This window comes from Bidens hawaiensis, unplaced genomic scaffold (genome assembly GCF_021521415.1).
Source record: "Bidens hawaiensis isolate Kalapana, Puna unplaced genomic scaffold, B.hawaiensis_p1.1 tig00061505_1, whole genome shotgun sequence".
NCBI lineage: Eukaryota > Viridiplantae > Streptophyta > Magnoliopsida > Asterales > Asteraceae > Bidens > Bidens hawaiensis.
The window spans coordinates 1-23,833 of NW_027501068.1; the positions used below are offsets into that span (position 1 = coordinate 1).

The 23,833-nt window shown below is 35.7% G+C and overlaps 3 protein-coding genes, 1 long non-coding RNA gene and 1 pseudogene across 5 annotated transcripts; 2 read left to right on the forward strand and 3 right to left on the reverse strand.

Annotated features, from left to right (window-relative positions):
- The first annotated feature begins 91 nt into the window (after positions 1-91).
- LOC143603391 (uncharacterized) lies at positions 92-1,069 on the forward strand. Its single transcript, XR_013148048.1, has 3 exons — positions 92-221; positions 373-469; positions 958-1,069. It is a non-coding gene; the product is annotated as an uncharacterized LOC143603391 (long non-coding RNA).
- Positions 1,070-1,371: 302 nt separating this feature from the next.
- LOC143603388 (universal stress protein PHOS34-like) lies at positions 1,372-4,159 on the reverse strand. The gene is made up of 4 exons (XM_077080192.1): positions 3,932-4,159; positions 3,002-3,093; positions 2,768-2,889; positions 1,372-1,613 (listed from the first exon to the last, which is right to left on the reverse strand). The coding sequence occupies exons 1-4, from the start codon at positions 4,110-4,112 to the stop codon at positions 1,511-1,513; spliced, it is 498 nt and encodes a 165-aa protein (XP_076936307.1). The 5' UTR covers positions 4,113-4,159; the 3' UTR covers positions 1,372-1,510.
- Positions 4,160-7,364: 3,205 nt separating this feature from the next.
- LOC143603392 (F-box protein CPR1-like) lies at positions 7,365-8,075 on the reverse strand. The gene has a single exon (XM_077080195.1). The coding sequence runs from the start codon at positions 8,073-8,075 to the stop codon at positions 7,365-7,367; it is 711 nt and encodes a 236-aa protein (XP_076936310.1).
- A 47-nt stretch (positions 8,076-8,122) lies between these two features.
- Positions 8,123-8,590, reverse strand: LOC143603386 (F-box protein At1g11270-like). The gene has a single exon (XM_077080190.1). The coding sequence runs from the start codon at positions 8,588-8,590 to the stop codon at positions 8,123-8,125; it is 468 nt and encodes a 155-aa protein (XP_076936305.1).
- Positions 8,591-18,652: 10,062 nt separating this feature from the next.
- LOC143603385 (putative E3 ubiquitin-protein ligase BAH1-like 1) lies at positions 18,653-23,753 on the forward strand (annotated as a pseudogene). Its single transcript, XR_013148047.1, has 6 exons — positions 18,653-19,053; positions 20,484-20,728; positions 21,704-21,957; positions 22,718-22,855; positions 23,432-23,494; positions 23,608-23,753. The product of XR_013148047.1 is annotated as a putative E3 ubiquitin-protein ligase BAH1-like 1 (transcript).
- The last annotated feature ends 80 nt before the right edge of the window (positions 23,754-23,833 follow it).

Consider the following 23,833-nt stretch of genomic DNA (forward strand, 5'->3'; position numbering starts at 1 on the left):
GGAAATACGACCCAAATTTACGTGTTTTTCGTATTAATGGGATGTCACCTCTAATCGTTGACGGTAATTAGTTATGCTTTGTTTATTTTTTTGGGTCCTAAATTGATAACATCATCATAGGAAGATTTTGAGGCACGGACTCAGTCAATAACCGCAAAAACAAAGTTGAAGTCTGAGATTCGATTCAAGGCCGAGGTTGTATCTCCCGGGGAGTGGGAAAGGTTAGTAGTGTGATAATCTGTATTTATATTTAAAATTTATAAATTTTTTACTGTTTTAAAAGAGAAAATATGATATTATGAAATTTTCGTGAATGTAAATCGTTCCAATTTTCGAGTATTTAACGTTAGTTTATTTGACCAAACTGAAAAGGTGGATTAAGGAGCAACAAAAATCGGAAGGCGTTACTCCTGGTGAGGATGTATATATCATACTACGTCTAGATGGTCGTGTTCGAAGATCCGGGAGGGTTAGTGTTCATATTACTATTTTCGATTTATTTTAATGTTTTTTATAACATTAGTAAATGGCTTTTTCTTGCAAAAAAAACCATTATTCCTTCAAAATATATATATATATATATATGTGTGTGTGTGTGTGTAGGAACAGGTTAAACAGGGAACTCAAAAAAAGTGGGGAACTCTTCATTTTACATGTAAAAAATTACTAAAAAAAATTCATTTTTCATGTAAAAAACACATTTTTACATAATTTTTTTAGATCTTTTAACATATAAACACATGTAGAAGCCGTTTAAAAAAAAATAATAATTTTCGGTTAAAAAACTGTATAAAAATTTTATTTACAAGATTACTTTTAATGTTTTAACCTACAATGACCCAAATTTTTTTGGCTACAACTAAACAAGTTAATCACTTGACGTATTGTCGATTAGTTTGACTTTTTCGGTCAAACCGCTTAATTTTTTTTTTCAAACTCGTGTTATTTTTTCTACAGGGCTTGCCCGATTGGGAGCAAATTGCGAAAGAACTACCACCAATGGAAGCATTATTAAGCAAACTAGAAAGATAACACACAATCATTCATATGCTTGATTCTCATAAACATTGCACTTTTGTTTTCACCAACTTCACATTATATTCTCATCACACTTTTTATCATAATTTTGCCACGAATCAAATTGTTCGGTTCTTAGAACACGCGCAAACTTGTGCATCAAGCAAGTTGTTACATATTCTCTACTTTAGTATCTTAATGCCCAAGATTATTACATTTCGTTTTCGTGTCGTTTTCTAGAGTTGCTTTGGCATCTTGTTCTTGTAAGTTGTAAAAGGTTTAGTCTTTTGGATTCCTAGTTACCGTAGGACTCGTGTGACAGCTATCGCGAATTTTAGTTTTTATAACAGTGGCTATGAAAACTTTATTTATTAAAAATAAAACACACGAATTACAATTTGGAAGACCGGAAATTAGATAATGAAGTTACATAACATAACAAAGTTCAACAAATGTCGAGTTTTCATAGCGAGCAAGCTTTCATGTCCAACCACTAATGATGTGCGCCTTCGGGTTTACCTTTTGGCTTTTTCACTATCATCACAGTGCAGTGAGCATGATGAGTAACGTAATCGCTTACACTTCCCAAAACCGCCCTATGAAAAACATTTTAAAATACCAATGTTAATAGTTGCATAAAGGGCCCCACATATCAAACAGACTGTATAACTTATGTAGTACACACCACTATCACATCTTTCAGTTTTAGTAAATATACACATCTCCTATAACATATTCCACATTAATACACGCCTATATGGTTATACGGGGTGTCAAGGTCGGGTATGAGGCAAGGCCAGGTAGTCGACCGACCCCAACCCGACACCCTATTGGCCCGATTTTTTTTTTAAATTATATATATATTTTTTTTGAAAAAAAAGTACGTTTTTTAATGTTTAAACCCAATTACTCAACTAATTTAATACCCAAATTTTTTTCGCCTTCAACCAAAAAAAAATTCTCGATTCTCGAAGACACCCTGCAAGGTGTACGATATGCGGGAAAACGTTACAGGCTAGTAGGTCAATGGTATTTGTATAGACCGTCTAACGGTCGATTTAAAGGGATTGATGCATAAAGTACTAATGTGCAATTCTTGTACATTTGAGTTAACAAAAGGTTGCGTAGCATAGTACAGTTAAAGCAATCGGTACAAGTATTTATGTGATTCTTGCAGTTATTTACTTAAAATTAATTTTTTTATAAAATTAATAGGTATATTGGTTTCTATTAATCCAAACTATTATCTTTTGGTCTCTGCCGATCCCAACTAACGAATTGACTCACGATAGTCCCAACTTTAACGTATTTGCTCCCAAGGGTCCGCGACTAGCAGAATCTTAACGCCGATAGTAGTAGATCGCCGAAAAAAAAACGTTTTTGGTTGGAAAACGCAATTTTTTTCCGAATAACTCAACATTTTCGTCCCAAACATCTTTGTAACTTTGTATCGTCGGAATCGGGTGGTGGTGCTCAAGTGGTGGTGGTGAGTCAATTGGTGGTGGTGGCGATGTTCAGGTAGTGTTTTCCAGGAAAAAAAATGTGATTTTCCTATCAAAAACGTTTTCCAACGACCCGCAACTAACGACGTTGGGATTCTGTTAGTCGCAGACCATTGAGAACAAATACGTTTAAATTTGGGACTGTCACTCTGTCATGAGCCAATTCGTTAGTTGTGAACGACAACGACCAAAAGGCGATAATTGGGATTAATAAAAATCAATATACCAAATTAATATTAATGTCTTACCTCTTAATGGCTCCATGACCATGACTACCAACAGCCAATATAGTTGCATGGTGCCTTTCAACAGCATCACATAAAACATTTCTAGCATCACCTTCAACAATCTCTAGTGTTGCATCAGTCACCTGTTAGATACATCATAACATTTAAGATCTAAACACAAACATTATCAAAATTTTATAACCAAACCGAATACAAAACCGATCTAGTTTCATCGTAGAAGCGAATATCACTAACCGATTTGGAAATACAAAGCTCCTTCGCCCTTTCCACAACTCGATTAGCAATCTTCTTCAAATCCTCCTCGACGTGCGACAGAATATCCACGCCTGTAATGTCATAAAATTAATACAACCAGAAACACAACTGAACATGACACGTAAATAATCAGGTTTGGCATATCTAGCATATTTAAAAAACAGGTCGTGTTTGGGTTTACATGATTAACCCGTCTAGTTAAACGGGTCGACCCAGTAACATGCTTAGTCAAACAGGTCGACGGCCAACCCACTAACCCACCAACCCGTTTGACACGTTTTTATATGTGGGTCAAACTGGTCACATTCGGGTTACACAATTTTAAGTATGTGTGTGTTATCATAAATGAATTTAATAAAAAAAACTAATATAAGTCGTGTTTAGGTTGTATATTTCAACCCGTCAACCCGTTTGACACGTTTATAAATATGGGTCAAACTGGTCACATTCGGGTTACACAATTTTAAGTGTATGTACGTGTTGCTATAAATGATTTTAATACGAAAAGATATTATAGGTCGTGTTCAGGTTGTATATTACAACCCGTCAACCTGCCAACCCATTAGACATGTTTATAAAAATGAGTCAAAAAGGTTATGTTCGGGTTACACAAGTTTAAGTGTGTGCAAGTTATCATTAATGTTTTTAACAAGAAAAAAAATACGGGTTGTGTATTTCAACCCGTTTGACACGTTTAGATAGACGGGTTAAACATGTCGTGTTTTGGCTGATGCTTTTTATATAAATAAAAATATGGGTCGTGTTTTGAATATTTCAACCCGTCGACCCGTTTGACACGTTTAGACATTTATATGAATAAAAATATGGGTCATGTTCAGGCTGAACATTTCAACCCGTCAACCTGCCAACCCGACACGCTTAACACTCTAGAATGACAAGTTAAATTACCGGGAACAGCGAAGCCCATGGAAGAAGCTGGAGTAGGTTTGGAGTGAACAATGATTAAGTTAAAAGGAGGATTCGGGGCCGAAGGTACCAAGAAGTGATCCAGTGTCCATTCGAGTGCGTAAAAGCTTTGTTCGCTCTCGTCGACTCCAACGATCATCACTGGTTTAGTGGTTGCTGCCATTGATAATGTGCCTGTGTGTGTACTGTGTAGTGTACAGTTGAAGCAATTGAATTGTATGTGAGGAATCAAAGTTTATATAGAGAAAGAAGTGGGGGTGGTGGGAACTGATTCGGAAAAGAGTTAACGCCGTTAGTTTAAATATATGCATGCCAAAGATACTTGCTAACGGTGTGAATCAAACAGTGTAATTACACTATGTTACATGTATAATTACACTACTTGATTCACACAGTTAGCACGTTAAATTAATTTGTTTTTGATCCAAACAATATTTTTCTAAATATAAAAAGAAATCTTTATTTTTAATAATATATATACTTATACTATGCATAGTCAAAACTCTACAAATGTGGGTGTTTTGTTACACGTAGCGTCAAGTCAACTTTTTAGAGTTTTGTAAAAAAAATTGTGTAGTAAAACTCTACTCAAAACTCTGCAACAATCATTATTTAATTATTATTTATTTAATTCTTTAACATTAATAAAAAAAAGTTGGTTGGCCAAACCCTCTCCCCTCTAACGTTGTGTACACAATGTTCATCGCTAAAACTCAATCGAAAATGTGTGTGTGTGGGGGGGGGGGGGGGGTTGTTACATGGCGTTTTGGCCTCACAACGCTGCTATTACGGATGGTCTTATGCATGAAACAATATAAGCTTTCTAATTAAAGGCTGATTATTTTTTTTTAACGACTATCAAAAAAGTATTTTGTTATATATTCTCTAACAAGACGCTAGTAACCACCAAATACGAACACCGAAAACTAAACGATCACCACATTTCAAATACAATAACACTCATACTACATTTACAAATACAATTACATATGTGATTCTCACAGTTTCTTACTTAAAACTTTTGTAACATTTTTATGTTACTTAAAATTTTTGTAACTTTTTATGTTATTTAAAAACCTTTTTACAACTTTTTATGTATACACCATGAGGAACTTATGTTTATTTATCTTCATAAAGGAAGATGAAGATATTGAATGAAATAGGAAAAGAAAAGATGATTAAAAGATGCTAAAAGTGGGATTGCAATTGGGGATATAAAGAAGAGAAGAGAGTTGATGGTTTTGGTTCTTTTTTATCATCTTTGTAAAGATGCTAGTCTTTTGAGTTAGTGTTCCACTAATAACCCAACTTCCTCAAATCTCCATCTTGGGGTTAACATTTAGGGCCTATTTCTTTAGCCCATCTAATAAGATCCAAAACATAAGTCCAAGCCCAGACCCATGAAGAACTAGAAACATCACATAAGTAGATGTACACAAATTGGGTTTTTCTAACGCTGGGTATTGAAACATCGGGTATTGATCATACCCGGGTCCAGGTATGTCTCTAAAAACCATACCCTATGCACCGGGTTCGGGTAGAGTATAGAAACGTGTATTTTAAAACGGGATATTTGAATACCCTATTTCCGGGTATTGAAAAAGACCCTATTTTCGAGTTTTTATTGGGTATTTTAATGTATATATTTGGTTTTTAGAGGGTTGCACTTTTTTTGAGTTATTTTCAGGTATTTTTGATGTATATTTGGGTTTTTTAAGGGAGTGCACCTTTTGGGTATTTTTCATGTATTTTTCGGGTATAGATCGGGTATTTGAAAAATCTGGCTTCATGTATTGGAAAAACCCGATTCCGAGAATGAAATCGGTTTCAGGTTTCGGGTATTACGAGGTACAAATCAGATCCGATTCTGAGTATGGATTTAAGTACTTAAATACACTTTTGTTTTAATAGCTTGATTGCCTATAGGCTATCTTAGTTAGACCTTATATGTTGCTAGTACAACTTGTATTGATGGAATAAAGGTTTTCTTCCTTCATACAAAATCAAAAAGTACTTAATATTTGTTACCAAATGCTACACAATAGTTTGGTATTTGTTATTTGTTACCAAAATTATTATGAAACTAAGAATTGAACCAAAAAAAAAAAGCGCCAACGCCCTACTCGTGTTATAACTTATAAGATCATAAGCATATTGCAAACGAATCGCATACATGCATGCCAAAATAAGTTCGGGTCGAAACCAGCCATTTTAGTTATGAAAATATAATAAGAAATTGTTATAAAATCCACCAACTTATGCATACAAAGTTTAGAAACAATCATAATATTATGAAAACTTGGTCTGCAAACACAAAATAGTACGGTAACACTTCATAATCGACCTTTGCGTTGAGTTTAGCAATCGAAAAACGAGATGTTAAGGTTCTCCTAGAATCCGAGTGACTGTCATCTTGATCCTGCATCCAAAAAAATCACTAACTATTATTAGTTGTATTGGTTTTTATTAATCCCAACTATGGGTATATCGTTTAGGTTTAGGCTCTTGAACCTTAACGAGCCTTGTGTGTATTTAAGTTTTAACTATTTGTGGCTTCTATGTATTACTTTGACATTGCGCAACCGAGCGTCTGAGCTTGAGCTGAGCTTAGGCTCGTTTAAGGTTTTCCTCAACATATAACTAAAAATGTATTTAAATTAACTAATAAATAATAAACGAGATGAGCTCAAGCTTTAGAAAAAGAGCTCGGAATAAGCCGAGCTTGAGCTCTCGTAAGTCAAAATAAGCCGAGCTCAAGCCTAGTCGAGCTCGTTTACACCCCTAGGTGCAGTTGTGTTGGATTAATATAGAGGTCAACAAAAGTCAGAGAGTAAAAAATATATTTATATTATCTACTTCTACTTATGCCTTTAATCCTTTATGGTTGTATCTAAATTTTTTTACCAATTTTTTCTTTTTAACAGCAAAGGTCCGAACACTCAGGATCACCCTGGGAAATAGATCATCCTTCCGTCTAAAGAATATAATAATATGGTGATCTGGCCCACCCACCCCGGAGGAAACCCACAAATAGAAGAAACCACAAGCTAAACCTAAAACAAATTGCTCCAAGTGAAACTCGAACACACGACTTTTCCATAAGTAAAGTCATGGGGCTACCGCTGGACCAACTGGCCTTTGGTCCTAAACTTTTTATCTAATTCAACATAAATAAATGAAAATTTAACAATTTGCAAATAACAATTAAAAAGAAAAATAAATATAAAAACCTCCCAAATGGCCAAATACTTTAACTAACGCTTTTAAGAAATTACTATTAACATAGCTTTTTTTTAAGTAGCGGGTAAACAGGGCAACAAATTACGCTTCAGTAGACATTCTAGTAAAGACAAAATGGTTGAATTTATTTTTAAATAAAACTTAGAATAAATAAAGTACCTGAAGTGTTTCCAAGCTATTGATCGAAGCTTTGCAAGTGTTCTACTAAAGCCTTAAGCTCACTATGCTCTAAAACGCACCGTTTACCTTTGCTATAAACACTTAAATATGGCTGATCAAGCAGAAGTAGTGTTTCCATGTAGCATTGCACGAAAAATGGGAACTTCGCTACATCCAACCCTAGTTCATCAATGCGTTTTGAGCTTGGATCAAAAAGAACAAGTCGTCTACTACGATAATCTTCAACAATTTCAATTATAGCTTCACCCGTCCTCTTAAATCCTTTCATTCTTACATCCGGTTCGGTAAAACTAAAAGTCATTAGCTTTGTAAACGAATTTGTAACGCCATTCTCCATCATCCACGCATTGAAAACAAGATTATTGGCCTCTTCGTGACGTTCAAGCACAACAAGAGACTCTCTTAGCTTACAGATTGACAAATCCCGAGAACAATGTTGCGCTAAACCTCCTGGGTGTTTTATTTCTCTAAATTCTTCACTTGTAATATCAAAAGCGATGATAAGATTAGAAGTTTTTTTTTTCACGATAAGATTTAACCGTGTTAGTAGCAAGCCAATAAATAGACCCGTCCACGACCACTTGTGAATCTTAAGGTGTATCGATTCAATCGAATTTCTAGGGGGGTTTTTATATGAACTTCTCCAAGCACCCGTGCTCAACGCAAAAACCTCAACTTCCCAAGGGACGCAAGATCCTCTTTCCATATGACTTTGCGGGTAAATATGTTTTTATCTTGACAATCTTAGGATCATTAACGACAAACCCCAAAACCTGTAACGGTCGTGTATCTCTTATCTCCCACGTCATTCTCCATAACCGCAATCGCTTTTTTAATTGGAACATTCCAAAGAACAACCATGCGCTTTCCCGGGAAGGGGAAATCATCGGACCGACAATAAATACCGTACAAACACAACAAGCCATGAGAGCTACCGATTACAAAATGATGTCTAAACACGTTAACCAATAGGGGAACGGTCACGGGGACTCTTTGTTGAGGAGAGTTATTATCATCAACGAATGTAAAATGTTTTGAAATAACCCCGTATGCACCCACGTAATACATTACTCGTAGATGTTGCACGTGGCGACAATGACTAGCAATGAAACAAGAGCTATCGATCAGAGACTTCCATGCTTTTGAGACGGACCGGTATTGAATCAATGATTTGACAGGATGTGTTTTGATTATTTCTTCTATGATATCCGAAGGCAACATTTTTGTTTATTTTGATTGTGATTGCTTAGGGTAATGAGAATTTATGTAATATTGTAATATGAGTCATGGTCTATTTTTGGTCCGACAAATCTTGGTCACTTATAAAACATCCTTGTTGGTCGGATATATGTTTGGTATAGGAGGTTAGAAATATTCTTTTCCAAAAATTACATTTTATTTTGTGTGGTGTTTAATTAAAAAGGAATATAGTAAAATATAACTTAATTTTAGAAGATTTTTCACCATTTTAGGATTAAAAAAAAACAAGATTATTATTATTATTATTATTATTATTATTATTATTATTATTATTATTATTATTATTATTATTTTCTGGGTAGTATAAGTTGATTGGGTTATAAACTTTTTATATACCTTCTCAAGCCCAAAACAAAAGTCCCACTAATGACTAACCCAACTTGCCCAAATAATCCATCATTGGGCTAAGAACTGGAAACCTCACATTAAATGTGCACAAAATACTCGGTTTCAGACCCGACCCGGTATACCTGACCGAGAACTAGTTCCTACCCGTACCATACCTGCGGTACAACCTGGTAATGGGTTTCTTCCCGGACCAATACCCATAACGGCTGACCCGGACCCGCCATAACCGATTTCACCTTTACCCAGTCAAAAACCGACCCTACCCTACCTAAAACCAAAAAAAAAATTGAAAACCCGGTCAAATACCCGACTATACGGGAACCGGATAAGTCAAAATGAGAATGAATGATATTCGTTTTCGGGCTAGAAAGTTTGTTTGGGTAGAGCTAATCAACTTACTAATAACCTTGGTTAATGTAATGTAACAACCAATAGCTTTCATTATAATATATTAATTGTAGATATTATTTATCAAGAATATAAAGGTATTTATTTTTATAAAATTTAACGGTGTTCTGCTGTTGTGTTTTGGGGTTTTCAAATCTGAAACCCTAACGGTGTTCTTGGTTCAATACTGATCGATTTGCTTCTCGTCGATCTTGTTATTGTTGAAGGTCACAACAGTTGAAGAAGGAATCGTTCTTGGCTGTGGGATTTTCTGATAGTTTGTAACCCTAAGTGAAGGTTACAACTATCCTATTGTTACTGCAATTACTTGGTGAGATCGTTCCTTACTATTTTTTATCTTCTGCAATTACTTGGTGAGATCGTTCATTACTGTAATTAAATAATAAGGATATTATTATTAAAAGTATTACTATTGTTATTTTTATATTATTATTACTATGTGATCCGGATCTTTGGAGTTTATTTTCATTTTAAGATCTCTTGACTATTATTGTTATTGCTACACACTATTATTATTATTATTATTATTATTATTATTATTATTATTAGTTTTTGTTACTATTATTATTATTATTATTATTATTATTATTATTGATTTGGTGTTCTATTGCCTGTGTTTGTGTGACTAGTTGCAACCATAGAGCGTAGGAACCATAACTATTACTTGAGACCATGTCCTGAAACGAGGGGTGTAGGAAAGAGTAAAGATAGGGAGCGTATATTGCGTTTGGCTTCTTGGAATGTAGGAACATTAAATGGTAAGTTGCTAGAATTGGTAGATGTGCTTAAAAGACGTAGGGTTCAGATAGCATGCCTCCAGGAGACTAAGTGGAAAGGACATAGAGGGGCTGAGTGTAATGGGTATAAGTTGTGGTACTCGGGGTCTGATGGAGCTAGGAATGGAGTGGGGTTTCTAGTGGCTAAGGAAATACACACTAGTGTGGTGGAGGTGATAAGACATAATGACTGGATTATGGTGTTGAAATTAGTACTAGGAGAGGAAGTAGTGGCAGTAGTCTCCGCCTACGCGCCTCATGTAGGCCTAGGGGATCAGGAAAAGAGAGAATTTTGGGATTGCCTAGACGCAGTGGTAGGGGGCATACCTAGGGGGGAGAGGATTTGCATAGGAGGTGATTTTAATGGACACATTGGTAAGGCTAACGATGGTTTTCAAGCCGTACATGGGGGTTTCGGTTTTGGTGATAGGAATGAGACCGGAACAGATCTTCTAGAGTTTGCGGTGGCACATGACCTAGGTATTATAAATTCTTATTTTAGGAAACAAGATTCTAATTTAATCACTTTTAGCAGTGGCGGACGCGACACGCAAATTGACTACCTTTTGATGAGGCAAGGAGACCGACGTTGGTGGAAGGACTGCAAAGTCATACCTGGGGAGGCAGTTGTGACTCAACATCGACTACTAGTGACAGATATAGCCTTCAGAAATAAGCTGACTGTTCGAGAGAAGAAAGGTACACCGAGAATTCGATGGGGAAATTTGAAGGACGAAAATCTCCTACTGTTTAAGGATAAACTCATACTGCATACGCGGGCTCGACTAAATGGGGACTCAACTCATATATGGGAAGCTATGGAGACAAAGATCATCCAAGTAGCAAAGGAGACTCTCGGGGTCACAACAGGAAAAACAGGAAAGACAAGTGGGCATAAGGAGTCTTGGTGGTGGAATGACGCAGTGCAAGACAAGATAAGGGACAAACAAGGATGTTTTAGGGAGCTAATGAGGTGCACGAATGAGTAGGAGCGAGTGGAATTGAGGGACAACTACAAAACGGCCAAGATAGAGGCGAAGAAGGCAGTGGCGGAAGCAAAGAAGGCGGCCTTTAAACGGATGTATGAAAGTCTACAAACAAAAGAGGGGGAACAAGCTATGTTTAAGATTGCCAAAGCCAGGGAGCGTAGAAGGCAAGATCTAGGACCGGTGAAGTTCATAAAGGATACAGATGGGCATGTACTGGTCAAGGAGCAGGACATCAAGCTAAGATGGCAAACCTACTTCCACAATCTTTTTAACAATGGGAGAGCTTACCAAGAAGAACATGACAACACAAACTTTCAACGACAACAATCGAATAACTGCTACTGCCGACGGATCACACGAGAAGAGGTGAAGGATGCACTGAGGAGGATGGGAAGGTCTAAGGCGGTTGGCCCAGACAACATACCCATCGAGGTGTGGAAGTGTCTGGGGGAGGAAGGAGTCATGTGGTTAACTACTCTGTTCAATAGTATTCTCAAATCAGGTAAGATGCCAGACCAGTGGAGGAGCAGCGTTGTAGTTCCTATCTATAAGAACAAAGGAGACGCCCAATGTTGTGGTAACTACCGAGGAATCAAACTACTAAGTCATACTATGAAGCTATGGGAAAGAGTGATTGAGGTTAGACTTAGACGAGAAACTCAGGTTACGGTCAACCAATTTGGCTTCATGCCGGGGCGTTCCACCACAGAGGCAATACACCTTATAAGAAGATTAATGGAAAAGTATAGGGAGAAGAAGCGTGATCTACATATGGTGTTTATTGACCTAGAAAAGGCCTACGACAGTGTGCCACGACAGGTGCTCTGGGAGTGCTTGGAGGGTAGAAGAGTGCCCAGGAAATACATAGAGATAATTATGGATATGTATACCAGGAGTGAAACAAGTGTCCGTGCGCCAGTGGGGGATACTGATTTCTTTCCTGTAGAGGTAGGTCTTCACCAGGGGTCAGCGTTGAGCCCGTTTCTCTTTGCAGTAGTCTTGGATGAGCTGTCAAAGTCGATTCAGGGGACTCTCCCGTGGTGCATGATGTTCGCAGACGATATTGTGTTACTTGCTGAGAAAAAACAAGATCTAAACATGAGGCTTGAGGAGTGGCGAACAACCTTAGAGACAAAAGGTTTAAAGATTAGCCGATCTAAGACGGAGTACCTCCACTGTGATTTTGGTGGGATAAACGACAATGAAGACGCACAGATCACAATTGAAGGGCAGGTGGTCCCGCAAGTAACGAAGTTCAAGTATATAGGATCTTTTGTACAGAGCGATGGGGAATTAGACAGTGATGTGACCCACCGAGTTCGGGTAGGATGGTGTAGATGGAAAGCAGCCACAGATATATTGTGCGACAAGAGTTTCCCGACTAAACTAAAGGGAAAATTCTATAGGGTGGCAGTTAGACCTGCAATGCTATATGGAACAGATTGTTTGGGCCATCAAGAAGGCTCAAGTGCGGAAGATGGAGGTAGCAGAAATGAGAATGCTACGTTGGATGTGTGGGCACACAAGGCTAGACCGAATAAGAAACGTTGTGTTTCGCGAGAGATTAGGGGTGGCGAACATAGCAGACAAGATAAGAGAGCGGAGATTGAGATGGTTTGGACATGTAAAGAGAAGACTGACGACGAATCCTGTTAGATCCGTAGACAACATTACTATAGAGGGGATGAGGGGTAGAGGACGACCGAAATTGACTTGGGATGAGAGGATTAGGCATGATTTGATAGACCTAAACCTCTCCGAGGACATGGTTGAGAATAGGAATTCGTGGAGAAGTAGAATTAAAGTTAAGGATTTTTAGAGAGAATTGAATACCTTAGGGCTTAGACTTAACTTATTTAGGTCACATACCATAATGGTATTTCCCTTACATATATTATTATTATTATTATTATAATTATTATTAGCTTTTATATAGCTGTTAAACTGTGATCTTATTATTAATATTATTATTAATTTTATTATAATTAGTAGTAGTTTTTATATAGCTGTTAAACTTTGATTTCCTTTATTTTGCTTCATACACATGTACTTAGAGCCGAGGGTCTCTCTGGAAGCCACCTCTTTATTCCTTTGGATAGAGGTACGGTGTGCCTACATCCCACCCTCCCCAGACCCTACTTATAGCTTTGCTGTCGGTGGGATTTTACTGGGTATGATTGATTGATTGATTGATATTTTTATAAAATTTGGTGTTGTCAAGTGATAGAAAGTCAAACTATGTGGATTAATGTTACTAATAAATGACGTGAATATATAGTTGAGGATTTACAAGTCCCATTTACCCTTTTCTTTTCCGAACTATAAACTTTTATAAACAAAGCCAGCCAGCCAAAAAAACCACACCAACGAGCTGCCTCCACAACCTGGAAGCAGCCCCAAAAGAAAGAAATTACATGAAAGTGAATCTACACCAATTTGACCAATCTATCGATCTATGCTTTGACCTATACTTAAACCAAAGGCTTTAATGTCTCCAATTATCTCTTCCACTTTAACCTCCTTACCCTAAGTTAAAGAAGCGTAGCGGATATAGTGCCATGTTTCGAAGAACAAAGTCCATTCTTATAAAATATTAAAAGATATTATAGCAATAACAATAGACATTGTATAAACATTATATCTAACATTTCAATTTAAAAAGACACATTGACCTTCACATGAACTGCACACAGGGCCGATCCGTGGGTCATTCAAATAAAGATAAGGTTTTAGGCCAAAAAAATTTAGGCCCCTGTTTTAGAGGAAAAAATCATAGAGTTAATGGCCATTTTCGTCCCTGTGGTTTGCTGTTTTCGCCACTTCAGTCCAAAGTTTGAAATTTTGTCAATTTCGTCCTCACGGTTTTAAAAATTGGTCAATTACGTCCCACCGTCTAACGACATCCAAATATGTTGTTAGTTTCAGGGGTATTTTCGTCTATTACACATTTTAATAATTAAAACTTAATTTATATATATTCCTTATACATACATACATACACATATATATATATAACCTAAAATAATATAAACTCTCTCTCTCTCTCTCTCAACCGGAAGTCCGGCAGCCACCACCAACCCACAACCACTTATGACCACCACAACCACCGCCTATGACCACCGCATCCTATCAGCCCCACCGCGTGCTACCAAACACGTTTCTATTTGTTGGGCTGTATAACCATGAATCTGGCGTACAGTGTACGCTTTCTAAGCTAATAACCGTTTTCCCTCCCTCAACCTCAAAAATCCCCCACCAGAACCACCATGGCTGAATTCCAACCGTCTCCGGCAACGGCAGTCACGACCGCTGAAACTTACGCACCGGATGTGAATCCGCAGGTTCAGGTGGTTTCTCTGGAGATCCTAGATGCTCCAATGGCTCTAGCGGACGGTCTAATGCAACCAGCGGTTGATATTACTGTGGATCTGAGCATGTTGTTGGCTGAGATAATGAGAGTGGATCCTTGGTAACACGCGGTGGGGCAGATAGGATGCGGTGGTCATAGGCGGTGGTAGTAGTGGTCATAAGTGGTTGTAGGTTGGTGGTGGCTGTCGGACATCCGGTTGAGAGAGAGAGAGAGAGAGAGAGAGAGTTTATATTATTTTAGGTTATATATATATGTATGTATGTATAAGGAATATATATATAAATTAAGTTTTAATTATTAAAATGCGTAATAGACGAAAATACCCCTGAAACTAACGACATATTTGGATGTCGTTAGACGGTGGGACGTAATTGGCCAATTTTTAAAACCGTGAGGACGAAATTGACAAAATTTCAAACTTTGGACCGAAATGGCGAAAACAGCAAACCACAGGGACGAAAATGACCATTAACTCAAAATCATATATAAATTTTAGTGTGGATGTTATACGTAGATTGGATTCATTTACAAGTAGTGTTACTCTGGTGTGGTGGTAGCCAATCAAACAGTTTTTCAATCGAGATGCTAGTTCGAAACCCATGAGCTCTATTTTTTTAATTTGAAACTTCATATGTTTTTGGTTAAAGATGATTTTCATGTTTTAATATATGTTACTGTAGGTCCCTAACTCAAGAAAAGAACTCCAATGTTTATATTAATTTCGTTAAAAATGAAATAATTTTAAGTTGTTTACATCCTGTTATAATGTTAAACCCAAACCTAGCTTAAGAAAACATTTTTGCAATAAATTTGTTGGTTTCTAGTTTGTACATGTGACGATGATATTGGACACTTTGATTTGCCTTTCACAACCATCAATGTGTGTTTGTAAAAGTCAAATGTCCACCAATATTTTTTAAAACCAAACAAAATTAATTACTATAGCTTTTAAATCATTAATCACAACGAGCTTTAAAGAGAAAACATGAATTATTAAATTCTAATTAAAAGAGTACCAGAAGAAAATAACCTTTAAAAACACCTATAACTATATAAATAATGTATTAATGGAAGAATCAATTACATATATATATGTTGATGAATTATTAATGATTAAGAATAGTACTTTGCCGTAACTAAGTTTTTCTTTCAGGCATTGGATATTCAAACATCCTTTGACTTATTCACACGCTACTTATACGATTGTATAAGACTTCAGAATATATATGTCAGCTTTTTGCAACTTGTGTATACGATCACATGATTTTTTAATTTTTTTAAAAAACAACCAACTACTTTGAAGATCTTATCAACTTTGGGTATAATTTTTTTGAGAAATTATAACTTTGAAGATGCATGTGTTAACTACCGACGTAAAATGGTTGACATCTTATATCACGTCTGGAATATTGTATCGTGTCGTTGCGTAAAACGAGGGTTAGTATGTACGAAATATTATATCATATTTCCTTTAGCAACCACATCCGTATACTATCATAAATCTAAACACATCCGGCTCAATCAATTTTTTTTTTCATACGCTCGTATGGGAGTCATACTATGGTATGTCTTCCGATCAAACTCACACGACTGCACACTCAGTGTACTTTTGTGTACTTTTGTCACGTGGGTTTCCATACGATCGTATAACTCATATACGATCGTATTTAGGGTGTGTGAATAGAACAAATATAAATGTTAAATTTAAGTGATCTAAATAGAACAAATATAAAACTTGGTATTGAAAGTTTTAACTTTCATAATTATTTAATTTGGGTAACTAAATAAGAAAACTTTTTAATGGTTATTTTATTTTAAGCAAGGAAGAATTATAAATGAATTAATTGAATATTAAAACTTATTTCATTATAGAGTTTTATATTCACGTGTTTATAATTATTTAATGGTAATGTAAAACTCCATTAAATCTAAAAAAGAAGATATTTACGATTGGCAGACAAAATGTGAAAATCCCACTGGTTTTTAACTTTTATTTATTGTTGAAACGAGAAAGCTACGATTTATATTTGTTGAAAATGGCCACCATTAATCAAGTGGGTTGGTGAAATCATTTCCTCGACTTCCACATATTTGTTTAAAATAAATAAATAAATACGAGTTAATAATATAGACTAGATTACTCGGAAAACAGAGTTGGTTCGTAAAACAACGAAAACAAGTTAGGGTTTTAGACTACACTTGATTAATGTCTCAAAGTCAAAAAAAAACCCCACTATATATAGATATACTATAATGAGTAAAGTAAACTCAAAATATTGTATTGTGTGATAGTAGACTTGATTGTTACTAAATTATAGGTTATGAGTTCAAAACGTGTAATAAAAAAAAACTTTAACAGTTGTCATTAAATGGCCACAAAATCTTGTTTCGATTTAGGCCTCCACATTCGTTGAGCCGGTCTTGCTCGAAAAGTAGAGGTGCACAAACTGATTTAAAACTCAAAACTGGTTTGGGTTGAAATCGGTTCGGTTTGGTCAACAAAAGTCAAAACCGGTTTATGATTGGGTTCGGTTCGGGTTTAATTCGATTTCTTGACCAGGTTATGATCGGTTTCTATTCGGATTTTGATCGATTTCGGTTCCATGGGTTTGGACCGGTTTTTGTTCGTCGGTTCAGTTAACCAGTTTGAAACCGGTTTTGATGGAGAGAATTACAAACCGGTTCCAAACCTACGGTTTTAATCGATTTCGAACCGGTTTCTACATAATCAGTTTCAAAATTGTTCGGTTTCGGTTCTATTTTCAGGCCGGTTTAGTTAATCGGTTTTTTTGTCCACCTCTATCGGAAAGTATGTGCAGCATGTTTTCGTAATCTAGATTTGTGAATAACTTAGAAATACTTAATTATTGTATAAAAATCATAATTTTGTTCAAATTTAACACATGAAGGAACTTTAACATGTAAAAGAATGGTAATTGGCTTCTATGGAAAAAAATCATATGTTTGTTTCCTTTATAGTATTTGTAATGTAATTTTTGGTTCATTAGTAAATCTCAAAATTGGTAATAAAATCATGTAACTATTGACAAAATAAGAGTAACGCGTTGGAAAATCATTAACGTGCTTAACTTTTATTTATGTCTTTATCATAGTTTTATTTATACTACTATACTAGTTGACTAGTTGTGTTAAAATACTAAAATAGTGAAATATACAAGATGACGAATTAAAGTGTAATAAATTTAAGAAGTCCAAATCCAGTTTTCTATCATGTATTAATATCTTTTCTAAAAATATTAAAAACAAAATATATGTTTTTCTTAAAATATGAATTTAAATTTATGAATATTTTTAACTACCAACGAATCCTTCAAACGAGCTAGTGGTTAAATTCACCATATCAGAATACACCCGCCTTTTGAACACGGGAAAACTCTCAGACCAACGTCTGTGAACACTCGCCCAAATGCTCGACAGTGTAGTGAGATAAAACTCATTCGGTTCAAGGATCCAACTAGCGAACATCACATATTCGCCTAGTTTCTCATTATCACCCTGGTGCCATTTTAACTAAATGTCGGGGGACATAAATCGAACCTGAATTGAGTTACATTTTTTTAGAACAACGACTTTCTTTTTTGTGTTTAGGCCACAATACTCTCCAATTTGGAGAGCCTCGTTGTCCAACTATGACCAGACTATGTTATTTTAACTTGGCCTATACTAACTTCAGAGTTTGGCTTTGGCGTTCCCCTAGAAGCCATATTGTCGGCTTCCATTTGACAGACGTTGTGCTGCCCCAAGAGCAGAACTTTCTGACGTAACACTCGATCAGTGGCGGAGCTTGGACTAAGATACCGGGAGGGCCAAACTTAAAATGTATACAAAATTTCACAAACGAAGGGAGCTGGACTCAAATTTTCTGTTGAAAACGGCTAAATTTACAATACGTCTAAAAAAATTCGAATGAAAACGGGTAAATATACAATACTACGTCAAAAAACAGGAAGGCGGGGCCACCCATGGCACTAACTAACCTTCGTCATTACACACGATAGACTAAAACCCGGGTAGGCTCAAGATTATAAGTTTAAGTTACAAAAAACACTAAAAAAACAAAACATTTTATAAAACAAAAACATGTTGTGATTACGTCATACATCACAACTAGCTTATATAATAATAAAGTGACCGTTTCTCATATATTTCTTCCGAAACACCAACACGGCATCAAACAAATCCTACAATTAATCCTTCCTTCACAATCACGTAACATAATAATAATAATAATATTAATAACCCAGATCGAATTCAATTACATTCACACCAGCCATTGATAATATTAGAAGATGAAGTTCTGCAAGAAATACGAAGAGTACATGCAAACCCAGGATCAGAACAACAAGCTACCTGCTGTCGGTTTTAAAAATCTTAAGAAGATATTGAAACGGTGTCGTAGGGATGACGTCACTCGCTCACAGGATTCATTGGGTTTAAATGGCTCTAATAATAATAATAATAATAATAATAATAATAATAATAATAATAATAAGTGCATCCACCCGTGTCCTGGTATTGTTTTGAGCTTAATTATGTATTATTTTGTGGATTAATAAGTGTTTGATGGTTAAGTTATTGAGTTTGCATGTAAGGTGTTTGATGAAATGTCACTGTGAATGTGATTTTGTTAATTGTTGTTATTATTATTATTATTATTATTACTATTATTATTATTATTAAATGTAATTTTGTTATTGAGAGCCCCTTGTCTCATTCTGGGCCAGATCATGTTGTCGTCACCGGGCCTACGTTGGCTTCAGGCTTGGGCGTTTCGGAGGCTGCCACTTGACAGTTGTTGTGTTATCACAAGAGCCGAACTCTTTAGCGTAACACACTTGACGTTAGTTTCTTTTTATTGATGTTGTGTTTTTATTATTATTATTATTATTAATTTGGTTTAATGATTTGAGTTATTGAGTTTGCATGCAAGGTGTTCGATAAAATGTCACAAAGAATGTGATTTTTGTTAATTTTAGTTTATTGATGTTATTGTTTCATGATAACGTTTATTAGGCATGTAAACGAACCAAACGAACATGAACGGGGCATGTTCGTGTTCATTCAGTTAACTTTTTCCGAACTCGAACACAAACACTAACACTAACAAACAAACCTAAAACATAATTGAACAAGCATAAACGGACATAACTGGATTGTATTACGTTACGAATACAAACTCTAGTCCCTGCTATTGTCCTTGAGCTTAATTATGTTGCTTATATGTCTGTTATTAACGCCCTGCTTGCGGTGCGCGCATATAATGTATATATGTGTGAACCCTCGGGTGGGCAAAAGTAAAAGTGCACTAATTTTGACGTTATTTTACTAATCTCGTGAAAATAACATTAAAAGTGGCGGAAGGTTAATCAGGCATCATGTGGTCGCGTTGATAGCCGAAAGACAAGGGCACATGCACCAATCAGCCGGTGTCCCTGATGATTGAGTGCTATGTGCCTTATGTCCAAGGCTTGATGCAAAACTACTATCGAGCCGGGGGTCTCACCGGAAGCAGCCTATCTATCCCTATGGGATAGAGGTAAGACTGTCTACATCTTACCCTCCTCAGACCCTACCATAGCATTGCTATTGGTGGGATATACTGAGTACGATGATGATGATGATGATGATATGTCTGTTATTAAATGGTTTTAGTTGTTAATTAGAGCATGCAAGGTGTTTGATGAAATGTCACAGAGAATGTGATTTTGTTAGCTTCTGTTTATTGATACTATTTCATGATTCTGTTAATCAAAACTCGATTTTTTGAATTAACATGTGTTTGTAGTTCTTAATTCAGTTTCATAATTTGATGTAATGAATGTGCTTCTATTACTTTCCTTTTATTAACTAATTAATTTTATTTATGATTTTGATCATCTGTTAGTGCAATTTAAATATTTTTTGAATACTATTTATGTGATTTTTGAACTTTTTTTATGTAGTTTGCGATGGAAGTTTCTTTCCTTCACTTATGAAGGAGATGTTTACGGTGGTTGGATGTTTTAACGAGCGGGCACAAAAGGTGCTCGATGTTCATCTAGCAACAGGGTTCAGGAAGTACTTTGTGTGGTGCAAAGACAAGTTTCAAGGGAACCATGGTGCTTTAATTCAAGAAGGAAAAGATCTTGTCGGTTATGCGATTATCAATGCCATTGCTATGCGAAAAATTCTTAAAAAATATGATAAGGTTTGTTTGTCCCTTAAAAAATATGTTGGCCCATTTTCTTATGAATGGGTCAATTTGGATTTCTGGTTATGCTTTATCTCAAACACGCGAAATCAATATATTTAGCTTAAAGGAGTATAGGTCAAATGAAATTTGATAATACTATTTTTGTAAATTATTGAGGCTAATGTAGGGCTTGTTGCCCGTTTGAGGCTGTGACTTTTTTGAGTCGGGTTCAGCATGTCGTACACGGGACCTCTTCGGCTCCTAGGTCCCAAAGCTTCGTCTTTAGTAGGATTGGCTTTGCTATTCAAAAGGGGGTTGTGGCGCAGCTTGTTGCCCGTTTGCCTGCCACTTTACTGTAATCATTTTGTACTTATAAATGCATCGATGAGTAAGAAATAAATAAAAAAAATGTAGGGCTATAAACAAGCCAAGGCAAGCCAAATTGGGCCCGGGCGGGACCCGTTTACTAACCGAGTCGAGCCAGCTCAGCTGATTTATCTTAACGAGGTGGAATATTGAGTTCAGGCGCGGCTCGTAAAAAGCTTGTGCTGGCTTGTGGCTCGTCGAGGCAACTCGTTTATTTATTTTTGAATTAAGTTTATGTTTACAAATATCGATATGTATAAAAAGAAAAAAATGTTATTTTTACCATACACATAACGAGTTATATTCTAGGTTATAATTTATATATTTTAAAATTCATGCTTTAATTTAAACGAGCCTAACGAGTGAGCCAACGAGCTGAACTAAGGTTGGTGGTTTGTTGATCACTTGATACTTAGAAACAGGCCGGATTTAGTATTACGATCATGTGATAGTGATTTATCACTACATTACCAAACTAGCCGATTTTTTTGATGAACTGGCTTGCCACATCATCTTTTTACTGGCTAGAGCGGTCGCCTGTCTACTAACTTATCAAACTAGCTCATTATTGAGTATAATTATCTATATTTTGTTTAGACATGAATTTTTTATACTTTGTTGCAGATACATGACTCGAAGCAAGGTCAAGCGTTTAGGTCACAAGTCCAAAGCATGCACATGGAAATCCTTCAGTCTCCATGGCTTTGTGAGCTTATTGCTCTGCACATTAACTTAAGGGAAACAAAGGGTAAAATGGGAAATGGTTCTGAATTTTTTGAAGGGTGTTCTCTTATATTTAATGACGGGAAACCGTCACTTTCTTGTGAACTCTCTGATGTCGTCAACTTGAGATCGACTTGACTTGCTCTATATGTTTGGTTAGTTGTTCATTCTTTTTCTCTTGCCATGATTAAAATTATAATAAATAGTTAATGTCTTAGATATGCAAAACTAGGGGTGTTCATGGTTTAGTTTGGTCGGTTTTCGGCTAAAACCGAAACTTTGGTTTTTGAATTCGTGAAAACCATTCGGTTTTGGTTTTTCGGTTTTCCTTTTGGGTTCGGTTACGGTTTTGCCATTTGACCTTGAAAATTTTGGACTGAAGAAAAAAATTGGCCCAAAATAATAAATTTGGGCCCAAAATCATTTTATTAATTGATAAGTATTTGATTATTATACATTTTGGCTAAAATATTTGAGTTATATTTAATAAATTCCTATAAATTACGGGTCGGTTTTTACAAACACATAAAACCAAACCGTCGCTTTTTTGTTTCGGTTAGGTTTTTCGGTTTCGGATAGTTTTTTTTTTGTTTTCATGCACACCTCTATGCAAAACTATACTATAATAATAATAATAATAATAATAATAATAATAATAATAATTTGATTTTAGTTGATAAAGCAGTTTATGTGGTATTAAACATTTGAGAATACACTATGGACAATGTTTAGCCCGTTTGACATTTTGTGACCCGTTTCATTTGTAGCTGAGCTTTTCAGTTTTACTAATTTGATACATTTTTTGGCAATAATGTTGAAATCACCACCTATTTGTTAAAAAAATTGGCTTTATGCATGCACTCTTATACGCAAAGATGGATTATTTAGTAATTTTTTTTATATTTGTTCTTTCAGGATACTGTATTTGACCCTGTATGTTTGACTTGTGGACACATCTTTTGCTTCATGTGTGCTTGCAAAGCTGGATCAGTGACAATTGTTGATGGTCTAAAGGCAACACAACCTACTGCAAAATGTCCTCTTTGTAGAGAAGTAAGTATATACTTTATTGCTTTCATCCGTGTGTAGGGGTGTGCGTGGCGCGGTTTTTTGTTAAAGCCGAACCGAAAACCAAAACTTCGGTTTTTGGAGTATTTGAGACCGTTCGGTTCCGGTTTTTCGGTTTTCATTTTGGTTTCGGTTCGGTTTTGGTTTATTCGGTTTTTCTCATTTGATCTTGAAAACTTTAGGTCAACAAAAAGTTTTCAAAAATTAATTGTAAAATAATAGATTGTTAAACATTTTACCAAAAATATTTGAGTTACTTGTTTATCAAATTCTTATAAATTACTTAATATAAAATATAAAAAAACAAAAATTTAGGATTTCGGTTCGGTTTTTTCGGTTTTTATTATATGCAAAACCAAAACCGAATCGTTAGTTCGGTTTTTACAAAAACATAAAACCAAACCGTCGGTTTTTGTTTCGGTTAGGTTTTTTCGGTTTGGATTTTTTGGTTATTTCGGTTTCTTGCACACCCATATCCGTGTGTGTGTGTGTGTGTGAATATACATCTTAAAGTTTGATTTTGTTATAAACATTTGGTAAAATGTTTTGGTTGTTTTACAGGCAGGAGTTTATCAGGGATCTCTTCATTTGGACGAGCTTAACATTTTACTAGGTCGAAGGTAAGTTTATTTTCTTCGTCATAAACGTGCTCTCAAGTATAAGTTTACATGCATAAAATTCAACCGGTTTACTTGAAAATGGGCCAATTTACCGCATCTACACAATATCAACTGAAGTTTATAAACTTGTGCTGTTGTCCCGAATACTGGGAGGAAAGGCTTAAAACTGAGAGAATAGAAAGGATTCGTCAAACAAAGGAGCATTGGGAATCGCAGTCTCGTGCATTCTTGGGAATTTAGATAAAGCTGTATAACATAAAGGTTTCACAATCAAGTAAGAAGATTAAATAATTTGTAATATTAATATGCTTGTTCTCATACATATTTGATAATGCTACTAATA

Bases quoted from the DNA above. Each gene is read 5' to 3' on its own strand.
- LOC143603386 (XM_077080190.1), bottom strand. From the start codon at position 8,590: ATGTTGCCTTCGGATATCATAGAAGAAATAATCAAAACACATCCTGTC.
- LOC143603388 (XM_077080192.1), bottom strand. From the start codon at position 4,112: ATGGCAGCAACCACTAAACCAGTGATGATCGTTGGAGTCGACGAGAGC. The intron at 2,890-3,001 runs GTTAGTGATATT...TGTATCTAACAG, and splicing joins AGCTTTGTATTTCCAAATCG to GTGACTGATGCAACACTAGA. The intron at 1,614-2,767 runs GTAAGACATTAA...TGTTTTTCATAG, and splicing joins GGTCATGGAGCCATTAAGAG to GGCGGTTTTGGGAAGTGTAA.
- LOC143603392 (XM_077080195.1), bottom strand. From the start codon at position 8,075: ATGGAAAGAGGATCTTGCGTCCCTTGGGAAGTTGAGGTTTTTGCGTTG.